The sequence below is a fragment of the Lepidochelys kempii genome, chromosome 3, assembly GCF_965140265.1.
Source record: "Lepidochelys kempii isolate rLepKem1 chromosome 3, rLepKem1.hap2, whole genome shotgun sequence".
In the NCBI taxonomy this organism is placed as follows: Eukaryota; Metazoa; Chordata; order Testudines; family Cheloniidae; genus Lepidochelys; species Lepidochelys kempii.
The window spans coordinates 194247512-194266663 of record NC_133258.1 but is presented as its reverse complement, the minus strand read 5'-3'; the positions used below and the strand labels follow the sequence as shown (position 1 = coordinate 194266663).

Below are 19152 nucleotides of genomic sequence, written 5' to 3'. Positions count from 1 at the left end.
GGTGATACACATTAATTTTTTGTTTGAACCTTTTTTGCAGCTTCAGCAAAGTAAAGAAACAGCATTGAATGTTTCAATCTCCTGACCTTCCTCATCAGTTATAGAAGCAAAGCAGTTGCCATAATTAAGCCTAACCACACACATCAGGATTGGTAGGTCAGAAATTCTAGATGTTACAAGTTAACCCCATTCTTCCTTTGTGATTGCATATTGAGGCTCTGATTCAGCAAAGCATTTCATCACATGCCTAACTTTAAACAGGTGCTTAAGTCCCATTAAGGTCAACAGGATTTAGGCACATTTTTAACCACTTTGCTGAACTGGGGCCTTTTGCTCTAGAAAACACATCCAGTTTGTTAGCAGTCATTTTATATTAAAGATCACTCTTAAATTAGGTATTCATTCAAGCTATAAATTCAAATTAATCTGCCAACAAACCTTTTCCAAAGAAACTTGAAAAAATTTGAGGAAGAAAACAGAGTAGGAATATCAAATGCATCCTTTGCCTTTTAGAAGAACATTCCATTTCTGAACTGGTGTATTATGATTCCCCCCAAATGGTTCTTAATTTCACTTATGCAAGCAACTTCCAGTGTTTCAACCTGCAAGCTGTTTCATATGCACACCGACTTTAGGAAGAAAAAGCTATTCCTTGAATCCAGCTTGAAAATTTACTTTCTGTCTTGCAGCTAATCTCCCCATTATTACCTGCCCTTATTACTGGGCCAGTTCCAGAGGTCTTCGCTCAAATTTACCATAGCCCTTACTCCCGTAGCAAGCTCCCATTGCAATCATTTGAGCAATCAATAGAACCTAGCCAGAGGAGGGAAAGAGTTAAACTTGAGTGAGAACCTCAGGATTTGGCCTAGCAATTCATAATTGAAGGCTGGTCTCTTGAGCCCAGTGGTAATTTGAGAAATCTACTGCAATTTCCTGAAGTCAGGAATGAGTTAAAAGAATGTGACACATGATTGTTTGTTAGTCATTTAACATTTGTATATAGCCCCTTTAGGTGTGTATGATGCTTTATAGAAAGAATAAATGCATGGGGCCAAACTCTCCTCTAAGCATCCTGTGAGGTGCTGAACACTTGCATTATATCAGTTTGGGTTTGGAATTACTCTGGGCTTAGGCGGGTGTACAGAACAGCAGAATCTGGCCCTCTGGTTCCTCGTATATATTTGCATTGCTGTTCCACAAATTAATATTTTTAATGCAGCATGTCTTTGAAATGCCATTGTCATTGCACTTCTGTTGTACCCTGTCCCAATTAATAAAATTTGTTATGAAATTTTAAAAAAACATGCCAAATTTTAGCCAACTGTCAGACAACTGTGAAAAACTTTTACTCCATTTTAACATGCATCTAAGCTGCCCAAAGTGTTGGATCAGAGAAGTGTGGTCCCTTTAATTTAAATTCCACCTTGAAAAAACTAGTCCAATGTTGATCCGCTTTCTCTAACTTTCTAATAATAAAAAAGTATGGCTATTGATTTATAACATCCAGAGTGGTTTCAAAATTCATCATGTATGGCAGGTCCGATTTCATCCAAAAGGAAATATTAATTCATAGCCTGCATTTGGTAATGTATCTCTTATGAATGAAATTCAAAGTGTGAAAATTATCATCTAATCTATCTAAATATATATGTAAATGTGTGTAGAAAACAAACTCATTATCTTAGGCTGAACTGATAATTAAAGGAATCACTTTGAGGATGGCAAGAATGACTACAAGGATTTTTCTGCAGTAAGTTTGATGGGAAACTCCATTTTATTCCAAAATATACACGGTACAGTGGAGATCACTATTGAATAAAGAGTTTTTTGTTATTTAGCTCACTCATATGAGCAATATCCCTTGGTACATGCAGTGTATTAAGAAGACACAAATGTATTTTAATTGTATGTCCCCAAAATGCTCACTTTTACAATGGTGTAAATCAATTGTAACTTTGTTGATTTAAATGGAGTTACTTTGGATTTACTTCAATGCAACTGAGAAAAGAATTTGGCTGCATTTTTGTAAATAGTTATTTCTAACTACTCATTTATCCCGCAGTGTTTGCATACTTATGCATTTTTCAGTGTCCATATAGCTCAGTCTTATAGGCTCTAAGACCAGAAGGGACCTTCATGATAATCTGGTCTGACCTCCTGCACACTGCAGGCCACAGAACTTCATCCACCCACTCCTGTAATAGGCCTATTACCTCTGGCTGAGTTACTGAAGTCCTCAGATCTTGATTTAAAAACTTCAAGTGACAGAGAATCTGCCATTTATTCTGGTTAAACCAGCAGGTGACCCATGCTGCAGAGGAAAGCCAACAACCCGTAGGGTCTATGTCAATCTGACCTGGAGGAAAATTCTTTCCTGACCACAAATATGGTGATCATTTAGACCCTGAGCATCTAGATGAGACCCACCAGCCAGACACCTGGGAAAAATTCTCTGTAGTAACTCAGAGCCCTCTCCAATGGCCAGAAATGGAACAATAGATGGAGATATTTGTTAACAGCAGTCATGGATGGGCTATACGCTGTTCTAGGCAATCTCATCATACTGTCCACTCCACAAACTTATCAAGTCTCAGTTAGGTTTTTTGCCCCCACTACTCCTCCTGGAAGGCTGTTCCAGATCTTCACTACTCTGATGATTAGAAACCTTTATCTAATTCCAAGTCTAAACTTATTGATGGCCAGTTTATATCCACTTATTCTTGTGCCAGCATTGGCCCTTATCTTAAATAATTCTTCTCCCTTTGATGTATGTATAGAGAGCAATCATATCTCCCCTCAGCCTTCACTTTGTTAGGCTAAACAAGCTACGCTCCTTCAGTCTCTTCTCATGAGGTAGGTTCTCCATTCTTCTCATCATCCTAGTAGCCTTTCTCTGCACTTGTTCCGGTTTGAATTTATCTTTCTTAAACACGGGAGACCAGAATTGCAGACAGTATTCCAGATGAGGTCTCACCAGTACCTTTTACAATGGTAATAACACTTCCCCGTCTCTACTGGAAATACCTCACATAATGCATCCTAGGACTGCATTAGCCTTTTTCATGGCTGCATCACATTGGTAGCTCATAGTTATCCTGAGATCGACAAATACACCTAAGTATTTCTCCTCGGTCGTTTCCACCTGGTAAGTCCCCATCTTATATCGAAAGCTCTTGTTGTTAGTCCCAAAGTGCATACCCTTGCACTTTCCACTATTAAATTTCATCCCATTTCTATTTTTTCAGTTTTCAAGATTCTTTTTTTCAGTTTTCAAGATTCCAAATCTTCTTGTATAATATTCTGGTCCTCCTCTGTATTGGCAATACCGCCAAACTTTGTGTCATCCTCAAATTTTATTAGCATGCTCCCACTTTTTGTGTCAAGGTCATTAATAAAAAAGTTAAATAAGACTGGTCCCACGACTAATCCCTGTGGAACTCCGCTACTAACCTCCCTCCATCCTGACAGTTCACCTTTCAGTATGACCCATTGCAGTCTCCCCTTTAACCAGTTTCTTACCGACCTTTTTGATTCTCGTATTAATCCCCATCTTCTCCAATTTAACTAATAGTTTCCCTTGTGGAACTGTATCAAATGTTTTACTGATGTCCATTTCCTTTGTCTAGAAAATCGGTTATCTTCTCAGAGACAGGTCTGGCACAAATCTACCTTTTGTAAAACAATGTTGTATTTTATACAAATTACCATTTACCTCTGTCTTTAATTGTACTTTTATTGGACCAACTTCTATTGGTGGAAGACACAAGCCCCAGAGCTACAGAGAGCTCACCCCCAAACCCAGGGAAGGAAGCAAAGTGTCTGGCACTCTGCCCCCTTCCCCAGAACTGAAGAGCCCCATGCAGCCCAAAAGCCTCAACCACCTTGTCTCTCTAATATCCTGGGACCAACCCGGCTACAACACTGCAAACATTTAATTACTCTCTCTTTCGAAATTTGTTTTAAGACCTTGCATACAATTGAGGTCAAACTAATGAGCCTATAATTTCCGGGATCACTTTTTCCCCTTTCTTAAATATAGGTGCTATATTTGCAATTCTCCATTCATAGGGTATGACCTCCCCAGTTTACGGATTCATTAAAAAATCCTTGCTATTGGGCTTGCAGTTTCTGCCAGCTCCTTTAATATTCTTGGATGGAGATTATCTGGGCCCTCAGATTTGGTCCCATTAAGCTGTTGGAGCTGAGCTGTCAGTTGTTGGGAGACCCTTGTCTCACCCCAGGGTGCCTCCCCCACCAGGGGGTCCCCTGTGGGAGGCAGATCAGTATTGTATATTGCTAACGCTGTTGCAAGCATCGCAGGGCAATTTGTGAAGGGTCAAAGGTGTGAGTGGGGAGTAGAAGATTTTTTTGCAGGCTGCGAGAGGCCAAAGGGGGAAGGAGAAAGAGAACAGGTTAACTCAACACTACAGCTAGCAAGCTCAGTCCGACGATAAGACGCTGGCCCCAGTCCAAGGTCACAGTGCTAGACAAAAAATTATCTCATCCAGCCACATCCAGCCATGAGAAAAGAAAAAGTACACTGAATCAGGGCTGCAGAGATGGAAAACACCGGCAAGACAACGAGGGGGGGAGCAGAGCTTCACGTCCCTGGAGCCATTGTGTTTTGGGAAAGCGGAGAAGACCACAGAAAGCTGATTTGGACTGGCACAAAGAGCACCAGGAACAGAAGTCGCGGAATGGAACACCCCGAAAGGAGCCCAGGACTTAAAACCCTCCTGAGAGCTGGAGCAATTCAGAGATTGGCAGCGGACCCTGAACGACCTGTGCGGACAGGACAGACCTCCCGTCCACCCTTTCCCCTCGTCTTCTTAAGTTACACCCAGGCCTGGCCAACCTCGGGTAGTGAGTGTGTGAGTATGAAAGTAGGTTAGGGCTTGGGGCACTAACGCTTCCTTCCTTCCTCTGAGTGACGTGAGGAACCCCCCTCCCCCCTGACCCAGCACTCTCCACTGTTGTTTTATCATTTTATCAATAAAGCTTTAAAACTTAGACACTTGTTCCGTCACCTCCTCCCGTAACGATCCGGTGGCCTCAGTCTGATCACCTGACTCCTCAGGCAGATTGGTAACAGAAATCTGTCACACCCTGACACACAGCAGTGGGACCCTTCCAATACGTTTGCATTCAGGATGTACTGACATGGGCACAGCCAGACCAGGCACCCCCTGAACATCTGGCCCATACCCGAGAGCCGAGCAGCAGGACTGAGCACCGCATATTGAATCTGTGCGTGGGCAGGAGAAGACTGTAGCAGTGGGTACAGTGGGGCACTGGGAGCCCGGACTCCTGGGTTCTGTTCCCAGCTCTGTAGGACCCTGCTTGTCACTTCCACACCGTGACCCGGTTTCCCTTTCTGGGACAGACTTGCTACAGCTCCCAAGGGGTATGGGGCTTCATTCACATGTCAAGGGCTTGGAGGTCCCTGAAGGAAAGGGGCTTAGGAAGAGCCAAGTGTTATTCAGGCCACTGTGGGGTCTGAGCAGAGCCCCAGCTTCCCAGGCTCCTCTCCTCCAAAGGGAGAGAGGGCAGCCAGCGTTTGAGGTGCACAGCAGGGCAGTCAGGGATGACTCCAAGTCAGTTCCTAGGACATCTCACATACTGCTACCCTCGCCCAAACTCTCCCCCTTCTCAGCAGTCCTCTTCTCACCTTAGGTGCCTGGCTGAACAACTGGGAGGTCCCTAAAGGCAGCTCCGCATCCTCCGCTGACATGCCAGCGCCCATCTTGGGACAGGAGTCCTTGCCAGGGACTAGGACCAGGGTAAGTCAGCAGGCTTGGCTCACACCCGTGCAGAGATGCCAGCTCAAGGCCTGTGTGGCATACTGAAGCAGTGCCTGGACCTTGTGCTGACCATGCACAGGGGTGAATTTCATCTTCTGTGCCTCAGTTTCCTCATTTTTAGGATGGGGATACTAATACCTGTCACTTCCTAGAGGTGATAGGCTGTTCAAGTAATGTTTGTGAAGTATGCTGAACTCACCGGGTGGAAGAAGTTATGTAGGTGCAATAAGTTATTAGAGAATTGGGTACTTGTACTCTAGAAAGCTAGATAACACGATTTTTTGTTATTAAAGAATGACTTGCAACTCTGTGCTATCGACTGTTTAGGAATAAAACTACCTTTTCATGGGATATTTATTACTGAAGAAGCTTGTTATTTATTCAGCTACACCTCCTTTTAATATTGTCAATAGCTATGGAGATACTAAATAAATATAATCAAACGTATTAGGAATTCTATACGATATTATTTATCCAAAGTATTTAAATGTGTTTAAATTTATACTCTATAAAAGATAAATTGATTTTGTACATATCTAGGATAAAAACTTATCTGGGGCTTTGTGTGGGGCTGTACTGAGTTTTGGTAGTAGTGGTGGACAGCATTATCAATATCATGTTTCTAGACAGGAAACTTCATTGTTACACAGAATACACAATTATTCTCTGAAATAGAATACATTTGCCACACTTTGTTCTTATATATCACGTTGACTGAAGGCTTTGATGAATGTTAGTTGATTCCCACATGGTAAATTTTTTAAATGGGATTAGAGTTGTAGGAAAACATTTTATTTAAAGGTAATTTCAGAAGGATATATAGATTAATTGACAGGCAGATTAAATTACTTTTCTGTAATCTGGAAAGTGATTTATCACTGTCACAGCCATAGTGGTTTTTAAAAATGCCGAACTAATAGGGAAATGTGTCTTCTGGCTAAATTGTGCTCTCAGATCTGTACTGCAGAATGATGTAGACTCTAGTGTTTTGTTTTCTCCAACCAAAGTGGCAGAGTGCTACACATATAAAAAGAGCAGAATATCTGAGTTGAGATCAACCACACTGATATCCGTAGGTTCACAAAGCAAATATAGGCCCTTATCCTGCAAGCTGTGCTGGGCATTCCACAAATGTACAAGGAAGAGAGGATAAATATTTCCAGTATGAGGCCTGTAAAAATCTTCTGTATCCATATTTCTCTGGGTACAAAAGATTTAGGGACAGATTCTGTCCTCCACTCCAACCTCTTTTATGCTGCTCCAGCCACCTATTAAGGTAACCATACGTTCTGGTTTGGTTGGGACAGTCCCCTTTTTAAGTTCAGTCCCAGCTGTCCTGATGTTTTTGGGAAGAGTGGGGGGAGGGGGGGGCGAGTGGTAATGCTAGCCCCATGCAGGGGGGAGGCAGGCTTAGGCGAGCAGCCATGCCAGCCCCGTGTGGGGCGGGCAGGGCAGGGCTCAGGTGAGCGACTTAGGTCAGCCCCATGTGGAGGGGGATTCAGACAAGCAGCTTGGGCCAGCCCCATGCTGGGCCAGCCCCATGTGTGTTGGGGGGGAGCTCAGGCTAGCCCCACACAGTGTCCCGTTTTCCATTCCAGAGCTGTGATGCAAGGGCCAGTGAAGAATTTCCCAGGTGCAGGCAAAGTATAGGAGTGCTGTAAATGGTTCCATGCAATTCACGTCACTGGAGGGGGGGTCTCTGTAGTGCATGCTGCTCTGGAGATGCAGGTCTTCTCCAGACCATGAGCAACTGATTGGCAGAACTTGGGAGGCAGCCATAAACTAGAGCAGCCTCTGGCTACTCGAATTTTTGCGGGGTGGGGTGGTTTGGGGGATGTTTCAGCCCTCAGAACAGCCTTGCTGTTTATGTTGCACTCTCTGGGCTCTGCTTCCTGGTAGGGTTGCCAACTTTCTAATTACATAAACTGAACACCCTTGCCCACCCACCCCTTCCCTGAGGCCCCACCCCTCCCCATTCCCCACTCACTCCAGCCCCCGACCCGCTGGTTGCTCTCTGTCCCCCACCCTCACTCACTTGCACTGGGCTGGAGCAGGGGGTTGGGATGCTGGAGCGGTGAGGGCTCCAGCTGGTCGGTGCAGGCTCCAGGTGGGGTGTGAAATTAGGGGTTCAGGGTGCAGGAGAGGGCTCAGGGCTGGGGTAGGGTGTTGGGGTGCGGAAGGCGATGTGGGGTGCAGTCTCTGTGAGGGTGTTTGGGTGCAGGAGGGGTTCCGACCTGTTTGGGGTACAGGCTCCAGCCGGGTGGTACTTACCTCCAGCAGCTCCTGGTCAGCGGTGCAGTGGGGCTAAGGCTGGCTCTGCACTGCTCTTGGAAGCAGCCGCCACGTCCGGCTCCTAGGTGGAGGTGCAGTCAGGAAGCTTTGCATGATGCACGCTGCCTGTGCCTGCGGGTGCTGTCCCCGCAGCTCCCTTTGGCCACGGTTCCCAGCCAATGGGAGTTGCGGAGGTGGTGCTTGGGGCGGGGGCAGTGCGAGGCGCTTCCGTGATTCCACCTGCATGTAGGGGCCGCAGGGACATGCCTGTCGTTTCCAGGAGCTGCTCAGAGCCAGGGCAGGCAGGGAGCCTGCCTTAGCCCCACTGCACCACTGACCAGACTTTTAATGGCCCGATCAGTGGTGGTGACCGGAGCCACCAGGGTCCTTTTTCGACTGGGCTTTCCGGTAGAAAACCGGATGCCTGGCAACCCTACTTCCTGGTGGCACAGACCAGGGCCTCAGCCTTATTGCTTGTGTAAGTAAGGAATGGTTTCTTCACCAAATGTCCTGCAAACAATGTCTCCATTCCAAAAAATGACGATTTTCAGCCAGGACATTTTGCTCATTGGTGAAATTTCATGGCAATGTCTATTTTTCACAATGAAAAAAACAGGAGTAGCTACCTTTTCATGCAGTGTGTTCATGCAGGGGGAGGAAAGAAGGTGTAAGAGATAGGATAAGGAAAAAACATTACCTCTGGCACCTCAGATAGGGACAGGGCTGGCAGGAGCACCAGGTGGGCAGGGGAGAGTGTGGGGGGGAACTGCAGGTGGAAGGCGTGGGGAGGGTTCCCCCGCTTGTCCAAGCCCAGGGCCCCACAGTACCATAATCCACCTCTGACAGGAATGATGAGTCAAATACTGTGTTAGATTCCACTGATCTGGAGCTAGAATGGCTCCATGCCAAGCTTGTTTCTCTTAAGGAATGTGCTGTAACACTTGGAATTCCACCTTGGAACATTTTTCTCCTGGGGTGGATTTTTCCCTTCACCTGGATACAGAACAGGCTACTTGCAGACTGGACTAAAATGATTCACAATTTTTCTGGGTTCTGAAACCAAAGTAGGTCATCCATTCCTCCCTGTTGAAGGGAAAGGACTGTCGAATCATGGAAGTAAATGTGTGGTGTCAGAGAGAGGGCTTTGGCTTCTTAGCCCTGGTCTACACTAGGACTTTAGGTCGAATTTAGCAATGTTAAATCGATTTAAACCTGCACCCGTCCACACAGTGAAGCCCTTTATTTCGACTTAAAGGGCTCTTTAAATCGATTTCCTTACTCCACCCCTGACAAGTGGATTAGCGCTTAAATCGACGTTCCCAGCTCGAATTTGGGGTACTGTGGACACAATTCGATGGTATTGGCCTCCGGGAGCTATCCCAGAGTGCTCCATTCTGACCACTCTGGACAGCACTCTCAACTCAGATGCACTGGCCAGGTAGACAGGAAAAGAACCGCGAACTTTTGAATCTCATTTCCTGTTTGGCCAGCGTGGCAAGCTGCAGGTGACCATGCAGAGCTCATCAGCACAGGTGACCATGATGGAGTCCCAGAATCGCAAAAGAGCTCCAGCATGGACCGAACGGGAGGTACGGGATCTGATCGCTGTTTGGGGAGAGGAATCCGTGCTATCAGAACTCCGTTCCAGTTTTCGAAATGCCAAAACCTTTGTGAAAATCTCCCAGGGCATGAAGGACAGAGGCCATAACAGGGACCCGAAGCAGTGCCGCGTGAAACTGAAGGAGCTGAGGCAAGCCTACCAGAAAACCAGAGAGGCGAACAGCCGCTCTGGGTCAGAGCCCCAAACATGCCGCTTCTATGATGAGCTGCATGCCATTTTAGGGGGTTCAGCCACCACTACCCCAGCCGTGTTGTTTGACTCCTTCAATGGAGATGGAGGCAATACGGAAGCAGGTTTTGGGGACGAAGAAGATGATGAGGAGGAGGAGGTTGTAGATAGCTCACAGCAAGCAAGCGGAGAAACCAGTTTTCCCGACAGCCAGGAACTGTTTCTCACCCTAGACCTGGAGCCAGTACCCCCCGAACCCACCCAAGGCTGCCTCCTGGACCCAGCAGGCGGAGAAGGGACCTCTGGTGAGTGTACCTTTTAAAATGCTATACATGGTTTAAAAGCAAGCATGTGAAAGGATTACTTTGCCCTGGCATTTGCGGTTCTCCTAGATGTAGTCCTAAAGCCTTTGCAAAAGGTTTCTGGGGAGGGCAGCCTTATTTCGTCCTTCATGGTAGGACACTTTTATCACTCCAGGCCAGTAACACATACTCGGGAATCACTGTAGAACAAAGCATTGCAGTGTATGTTTGCTGGCATTCAACCAAAATCCGTTCTTTCTCTCTCTGTGTTATCCTCAGGAGAGTGAGATATAATTCATGGTCACCTGGTTGAAATAGGGTGCTTTTCTTCAGGGACACATTCCTGCTGGGCTGTTTGCCTGTGGCTGAGCAGAAATGTTCCCCGCTGTTAGCCACGGGGAGGGGGGAGGGTTGAGGGGGTAGTCACGCGGTGGGAGGAGGCAAAATGCGACCTTGTAACGAAAGCACATGTGCTATGTATGTAATGTTAACAGCAAGGTTTACCCTGAAAGAGTGTAGCGACTGTTTTATAAAATGTGTCTTTTTAAATACAGCTGTCCCTTTTTTTTTCTCCACCAGCTGGATGTGTTTCAATGATCACAGGATCTTCTCCTTCCCAGAGGCTAGTGAAGCTTAGAAAGAAAAAAAAACGCACTCGAGATGAAATGTTCTCCGAGCTAATGCTGTCCTCCCACACTGACAGAGCACAGACGAATGCGTGGAGGCAAATAATGTCAGAGTGCAGGAAAGCACAAAATGACCGGGAGGAGAGGTGGAGGGCTGAAGAGAGTAAGTGGCGGGCTGAAGACAGGGCTGAAGCTCAAATGTGGCGGCAGCGTGATGAGAGGAGGCAGGATTCAATGCTGAGGCTGCTGCAGGACCAAACCAGAATGCTCCAGTGTATGGTTGAGCTGCAGCAAAGGCAGCTGGAGCACAGACTGCCACTGCTGCCCCTCTGTAACCAACCGCCCTCCTCCCCAAGTTCCATAGCCTCCACACCCAGACGCCCAAGAACGCGGTGGGGGAGCCTCCGGCCAACCAGCGACTCCACAACAGAGGATTGCCCAAAAAAAAGAAGGCTGTCATTCAATAAATTTTAAAGTTGTAAACTTTTAAAGTGCTGTGCTTAAAGTGCTGTGTGGCATTTTCCTTCCCTCCTCCACCACCCCTCCTGGGATACCTTGGTAGTCATCCCCCTATTTGTGTGATGAATGAATAACGAATGCATGACTGTGAAGCAGCAATGACTTTATTGCCTCTGCAAGCGGTGATTAAAGGGAGGAGGGGACGGTGGTTAGCTTACAGGGAAGTAGAGTGAACCAAGGGGCGGGGGGTTTCATCAAGGAGAAACAAACAGAACTTTCACACTGTAGCCTGGCCAGTCATGAAACTGGTTTTCAAAGCTTCTCTGATGCGTACCGCGCCCTCCTGAGCTCTTCTAACCGCCCTGGTGTCTGGCTGCGCGTAACCAGCAGCCAGGCGATTTGCCTCAATCTCCCACCCCGCCATAAACGTCTCCCCCTTACTCTCACAGATATTGTGGAGCACACAGCAAGCAGTAATAACAGTGGGAATATTGGTTTCGCTGAGGTCTAAGCGAGTCAGTAAACTGCGCCAGCACGCCTTTAAACGTCCAAATGCACATTCTACCACCATTCTGCACTTGCTCAGCCTGTAGTTGAACAGCTCCTGACTACTGTCCAGGCTGCCTGTGTACGGCTTCATGAGCCATGGCATTAAGGGGTAGGCTGGGTCCCCAAGGATACATATAGGCATTTCAACATCCCCAACAGTTATTTTCTGGTCTGGGAAGAAAGTCCCTTCCTGCAGCTTTTGAAACAGACCAGAGTTCCTGAAGATGCGAGCGTCATGCACCTTTCCCGGCCATCCCACGTTGATGTTGGTGAAACGTCCCTTGTGATCCACCAGAGCTTGCAGCACTATCGAAAAGTACCCCTTGCGGTTTATGTACTCAGCGGCTTGGTGCTCTGGTGCCAAGATAGGGATATGGGTTCCGTCTATAGCCCCACCACAGTTAGGGAATCCCATTGCAGCAAAGCCATCCACTATGACCTGCACATTTCCCAGGGTCACTACCCTTGATATCAGCAGATCTTTGATTGCGTGAGCTACTTGCATCACAGCAGCCCCCACAGTAGATTTGCCCACTCCAAATTGATTCCCAACTGACCGGTAGCTGTCTGGCGTTGCAAGCTTCCACAGGGCTATCGCCACTCGCTTCTCAACTGTGAGGGCTGCTCTCATCCTGGTATTCATGCGCTTCAGGGCAGGGGAAAGCAAGTCACAAAGTTCCATGAAAGTGCCCTTACGCATGCGAAAGTTTCGCAGCCACTGGGAATCGTCCCAGACCTGCAACACTATGCGGTCCCACCAGTCTGTGCTTGTTTCCCGAGCCCAGAATCGGCGTTCCACAGCATGAACCTGCCCCATTAGCACCATGATGCATGCATTGGCAGGGCCCATGCTTTCAGAGAAATCTGTGTCCATGTCCTGATCACTCAAGGGACCGCGCTGACGTCGCCTCCTCGCCCGGTATCGCGTTGCCATGTTCTGGTGCTGCATATACTGCTGGATAATGCGTGTGGTGGTTGATGTGCTCCTAATTGCCAAAATGAGCTCAGTGGCCTCCATGCTTGCCTTGGTATGGCGTCCGCACAGAAAGAAGGCGCGGAACGATTGTCTGCCATTGCTCTGACGGAGGGAGGGGCGACTGACGACACGGCTTACAGGGTTGGCTTCAGGGAGCTAAAATCAACAAAGGGTGTGCCTGTACATCAAGGAGTATTTCAGGCAGGACTGCACGGAGGGTTCCAATAAGAAATGGTGCACCAAAGTTATCGTTGTTATTGGAACAAGGAGGTTAGCCTGGCCTCTGATTGATACATGGCTAGATTAACCTCGCTGCGCCTTCTCTGTGACTGACTGCAGTGTGATCTAGACAGGGGAGGAGGAAAATGAGTCCAAAACAAATCTGGTCTATTTCTTGTTCTGACCCACTCCATCGATCCTTTACATCTTTGGCTGGCAGCAGACAAAAAAGGCGCGAAATGATTGTCTGCCCTTGCTTTCACGGGGGGAGGGAGGGTGGGAACGGGGTCCTGACGATATGTACCCAGAACCACCCGCGACAATGTTTTAGCCCCATCAGGCATTGGGATATCAACCCAGAATTCCAATGGGCAGCGGAGACTGCGGGAACTGTGGGATAGCTACCCACAGTGCAACGCTCCAGAAGTCGACGCTTGCCTCGGTACTGTGGAAGCGCTCCGCCGAGTTAATGCACTTAATGCACTTAGAGCATTTTCTGTGGGGACACACACACTCGAATATATAAAACCGATTTCAAAAAAACCGACTTCTATAAATTCGACCTAATTTCGTAGTGTAGACATACCCTTAGACAATGAGCTGATGTTGCAGGAAAGAGGATTACTATGCTGGGGTGGGCTCCATCACTCAAATACTGGGAAGAGCATCTTTGGACATTGCCTGGCTAGTCTGATAAGGAGAGCTTTAAACTAGGTCCTCTGGGGGTTGGTGACAAAAATCCAGACAATGTGCTGGACAAGAAGGAAGGGGCTAATTTCTGGAAAAGTGTCTAGAAATCACAACTGCATTAAAGAGGCAAAAAGAGAAGCAATAGGGCAGTCTGCAAAATATCTTAGATGCCTATATACAAATGCAAGGAGTATGGGGAACAAGCGGGATGAACTAGAAGCCACGGTATATGAAGAAAATGATGACCTAATTGGGATCACAGAGACTTGGTGGGACAACTATCATGATTGGAGTACCAGCATTGAGGGATATAGCTTGTTCCAAAAAGATAGGTATGGGAGAAAAGGAGGCGGTGTTGCACTGTATGTCAAGAATGTATGCACTTTCTCCGAGGTCCAAGGCGAAGTGAGTGACAGACCCACTGAGAGTCTCTGGGTGAGGATACCAAGGGAAAAGAACAGGAGTGATGTTATGGTAGAGGTCTATTATCAAATCAGGAAGAGGAAGTGGGTGAGTCATTCTACAAACCGGTAACAAGGTTAGCTGACACACAAGAACTAGTATTAATGGGGAATTTTAACTGGAGGATGAAGGGGCAATCACTAGCAGCCAGCACAGATTTACCAAGAACAAATCATGCCAAACCAGCTTGATTTCCTTCTTTGACAGGGTAACTGATTTGGTGGATACAGGGAATGTGGTGGACATAATATTCCTGGTCTTCAGCAAGGCTTTTGACACAGTCCCACGTGAGAGTCTGATAAGTGAGCTGGAGAAATGTGGGCTCGACAGAACTACCAGTAAGTGGATACATAATCGGTTAAACAACCACAAACAACGAATAACTATTAATGGAGTGATGTCAGAGTGGATGGAGATCTCAAGTGGGGTTCCACAGGGATCCGTTCTGGGTCCAGTATTGTTTAACATCTTTATTAATGACCATAGAGAGCACGCTGATCAAGTTTGCAGATGACACAAAGCTGGGGGGCGGGTTGCCAATATTTTAGAGGCTAGAGCTAAAATTCAGAGGGATCTTGATAAATTGGAGAACTGGGCTACAGGCAACAAAATAAAATTCAGCAAAGATAAATGTCAGGTGCTGCACTTAGGGAAGAAATATCGAACGCACAAGTACAGAATGGGGTGGGGGGGGGAGAAACTGGCTTGGCAGCAGCATGGCTGAGAAGGATCTGGGCTTTGTGGTGGATCACAGCCTCAGCATGAGTCAGTGATGTGATGATGTTGCAAAAAACGCAAATGTAATGTCAGGTTGCATTAACCGAGGCATAGCATGCGAGTCATGGGAGGGGATAGTGCTGCTCTGCTGGGCGCTGGTTAGGCCTCAGCTGGAGTCCAGTTTTGATCACCAGTGTATAGAAAGGATGTAGAGAAACGAAAGGATCCAGAGGTGAGCAGCAAAGATGATCAAAGGGATGGAATGCAAGTCTTATGAGCAAAGGCTGAAGGAACTGGGTATGTCTCGTTTAGAAAAGAGGAGTTTAAGGGGGGGCATGAGAGTGGTCTTCAGATATTTGAAAGGCTGCCATTTAAAAAAAAAAAGGGAGAAAGGTTGTTCTCTCTTACCACAGAGGGCAGGACAATAGACCATGGGTTCAAACTACAGCACAGCAGATTTAGATGAAATCTCAGGACAAATTATTTCCTATTGGTAAGAACAGCAGGACAATGGAACAGACGCCTCGGGAGGTTGTGGAAGCGCCTCCCCTGGAGGTGTTCATAAGGAGGCTGGAGAACCACCTGTCTTGGATGATTTAGACACAACAAATCCTGCATCTTGGCAGGGGGTTGGACTAGATGACCCTTGCGGTCCCTTCTAACACTGTATACATATAGATATAGATATACATAAGTACATGATTCTATTATTCTAAAACCACGAACTACAAGACTGGAGCAATATGCCCTATATACCGCATCTCAAAAGCTACATGAATGTTCAGACTATTGTAAAGTGCATTCTGTTCGCAGTCCTTGTGAATAAAGCTATCCTCTTATTTGTGGTTGTTTTTCAGGCTGATCAAAATCCATATATCCCCTGCCAAAGACTTAATGTACAATGTTGTATATTAGCTTGCCTTTTTCCATGTCGAATCTCATTTTATTACTTTCTGCCCATGTTTCTAACTCTCTAGGTGCTTTGTATGGCTGCATTTCTCTCCCTTGTCTGGAGCTTCAGCTTCTTTCCTCTTTAGAATCATCTGCAAATTTTATTATTAACTTACTGTTTACGCCTTATTTCTGATCATTTTGAACAAGACTGGACTTAGCGAAAATTCTCCTTGGCATGCCATTAAAGACCTCTTCCCCACTCTGCAGTTATAATCCTTTGTTTATGGTCTTTCAGCCAGTTTTCAGTCCATGTGACATGGTTTATATCCAAACGGAATACAATTAATAAGAGCAAGATTTCATGGAATACTGAACAAAGTACTTTGCTAAAGCCAAGTGTGTTACATCTAGCACGTTCCCTTCAGACAGTCATTTTATAATTATGTTGGCTCTGGTTTTGTTTTTTAAAGGAATCAAGGGCATCTGTCAAATGCTGGTCCATATACCTGTAAATCCATGTTGAAACTCATATGACAGTATTCAGGGCTCACTTCAGTGAAGCTCTTATAAATGGGCTTAAGTTCCCTATTCAGCAGTATACATAAGTACATGCTTAAGAGTGGGGGCCCCAAAGTAAAATGTTTTTCCCATTTAAAATTAAACTGGGGAGGTACACTCTCCATCCCAATTCACCAAGCTTTCATCCTGTTACCAGGGAAGATGGCAACTTTCATTTGGTAAACTCAGAGCCATTCTTTTTCTCTGAAATATTGACACTTCCATAGATATTTATTTGATATTTGGAGTGTGTGTGTATATATATATATATATATGGGAAGGCAATTTTACCCCTTGTTTAAAAGTGAAACAAAACAAAAAATCCCCTATATAATGCAAGTTATGGGCCCGATCCTGCAAACATTTACTAACAAGTATAGGGCCTGGTCCAGTTCCATTAAAATCAATGGAGTCTTTCCACTGACTTCATGGGGGTTGGCTCAAGGCCAGAGTGATCAGTAAGTAATCCTATCCATTTAACTTAAACTTTCATCATATCAAGTTATTGGGATTTCTACCATGAATTCTCCCTATGCTTGGTAGTGTGTGTCTGAAGATTGCAACCCAGATTCCTTTGCTATAATGGCTGTAAAGGATTTATTGTAAATATGTGGCCATTACAGACACTATTTTGAATTAGCAGGATTTCCACAATTAAATTTAACTTTTTGACTGAAATTTGTTTTTTCCCCCTCACACCCTTCTAGTACAGATGCCTACAAATATTACTGGAGGAACAATCATAAAACCCATTCAATTTTATATATATATTTAAAATATATATATTTTAAATGCTCCTTTTAGAAGGTAGATTAAATTATATAGAAAAATCCTTATCAGGCCATGTTCATGTGGGTGTCTAATGTTAGATAGAGGAGTTTGAAAATGTTGGCCCACACTGAAATGATTATTGAAGTTTTCCAACAATAAATATTTTCCACTAATAAAATATTACAGGGCATATTCAAATCCTTAGCCCTGATCCTCCCAAGTCTTACTCATATACTTAACATTGCACACCATGAGTAATCTTCATTGCCTTTAATAGGACTACTCAGTGCACAGAGTAGAGCATGAGCTTAAGTCTTTGCAGGATCAGAGCCCTTGGCAGTATGGTGCTGGGCAGAACCTACCCTGATAGTAGCCTAGAACAGCATGAATTCACATATGTCCTTCTGGATTCAATAACATTTCTGCACACAGAGTAAAGTACAACAAAAAGGAAATGCATCCAGGTGAGAGAAGAAGTCAGTCCCATCCCACACCTTCCTCGTAAGGAAGAGTATCTCACATTTCCTCCAGGAGCTCTTGTGTTGTTAATGTTTTGAGAATGGGAAAGGCCTGGGTTGTGGACAAAGCAGCCAGTGAGATGCAGGGAGGGAGATCAAGGAAGCCCCTTACTAAAACTCTGAAGGGAGACGATGTTTCCTTTAATGGAGTTCACTCCCTGTAAGAGTTCAGCTCAGCTGACTGTGCCTTCAAGGACACCCTTGTGGCTTGTAAAAATACAGAAGTGCAAATCTTGTGCCTTCGAAATGGAGCAGGTTACACCAGGTGGCCAGTATTTAAAACAAACTCACAAAACTTCCCAGGAGAGGATAAAAATGCTCTCAGTAATAGGCCTTACACATGTGTGTGTGCGTGCATAAGGAGCCCAGTGATGGGAGAACTGAGAGCCTGATCCAAAGAGCATTGCAGTTAATATTGAAAGCCCGCCTCACATTGACACAGGCATAGTGGATTGGCAAAGTCCTCTGAATACGTACATTTTTAGGTGTTATGTTAAGCTGTATCACATGGAGGAAGGCCCGTATCACCTAATGCAGAATTTACCCCAAATATCTCCTCTAGCAAGTGGAGACACGATATAAATCTTAACTAGAATGTGCGGTAGAGCAGAGTGAGGTCAGTTACTCAGGCAGGATGGGCGTTCCGAAATAATCCAAGAAGCTGTTCGTGAGCACCAGTGTTTTTACACCTCTCCCATCTTTTCATTGTTTCTTCCATGAGATCTCCCAGTGTACAACTCCTCTCAGCAGTTTGCACACAAAATGAGTTCATGGCCTCTCCTCAAACGGTACATGTAATGTGTATGCTCATACTAAGATTTCATAATGATCTACTTTAATTTCCCAGGCACACATTCCTGAAGGTCTCTAGGCGCCATGACAGAAAGTACTAAAAACATCGTTAATGTACTGCAAATAGACAGCATGCCTCAGGCTATAAACTACACCAGAAGCAGAGGCAAACAACAACAAATCACACCAGGTACATTGGCCAATAAACAAACAACTCCACAATAAACAGCATAGGAGAAAGGAAATACAGGCAAGCAGCAGCTGTCCTAAAGTGGCCATTTTGAAACTGACTGCTGCTTGCTGCATTCCCCTCTTTGCCAGCTGGTAAATAGTCCTGCCCTTCCCGTTATGTTTTCACATTCTTGCACCAGCCGTTGTAATGGCCTGGTCTCAATAAACAGACCTGCCTAAGACAAAGTCTGGAATGCTGGACAGTTGAAGTGGCTGCCTAATGACCAGAGTGAAGGACACAATGCAAATACAGCAGAGAAGGTCAAAATATGCAGAGATCATTTTTAAACTAAGGTGAAGATCCATCCATGTAAAACCTTCTGCTTTGCTTAAGCCCCATGTCTGACCCCCCCCACAGAGGGTAAGACAGGAACACAGGCAGACTGTAGGCACAGAAGGACATTGTGACTTTATATGCTGCACTCTGTACTAGTCCTCAGCTGGCTCCTGCAAAAGAGGTTGTTGGGGCATACTGGGGAAGGGGCTACAGGATCACAGCTCTGTGGAGCCAGTGGCCTTAAAGCACT

At 45.7% G+C, this 19152-nt stretch overlaps 1 protein-coding gene across 1 annotated transcript; it reads left to right on the top strand.

The window, feature by feature from the left end:
* The first annotated feature begins 9295 nt into the window (after positions 1-9295).
* LOC140908853 (uncharacterized) lies at positions 9296-11263 on the top strand. Its single transcript, XM_073336758.1, has 2 exons — positions 9296-10166; positions 10743-11263. The coding sequence occupies exons 1-2, from the start codon at positions 9584-9586 to the stop codon at positions 11261-11263; spliced, it is 1104 nt and encodes a 367-aa protein (XP_073192859.1). The 5' UTR covers positions 9296-9583.
* Positions 11264-19152: the final 7889 nt, after the last annotated feature.

Excerpts from the sequence above, each read along its gene's own strand:
- LOC140908853 (XM_073336758.1), top strand. The coding sequence starts at position 9,584 with ATGCAGAGCTCATCAGCACAGGTGACCATGATGGAGTCCCAGAATCGC. Across the intron at positions 10,167-10,742 it reads AGGCGGAGAAGGGACCTCTG|CTGGATGTGTTTCAATGATC; the intron begins GTGAGTGTACCT and ends TTTCTCCACCAG.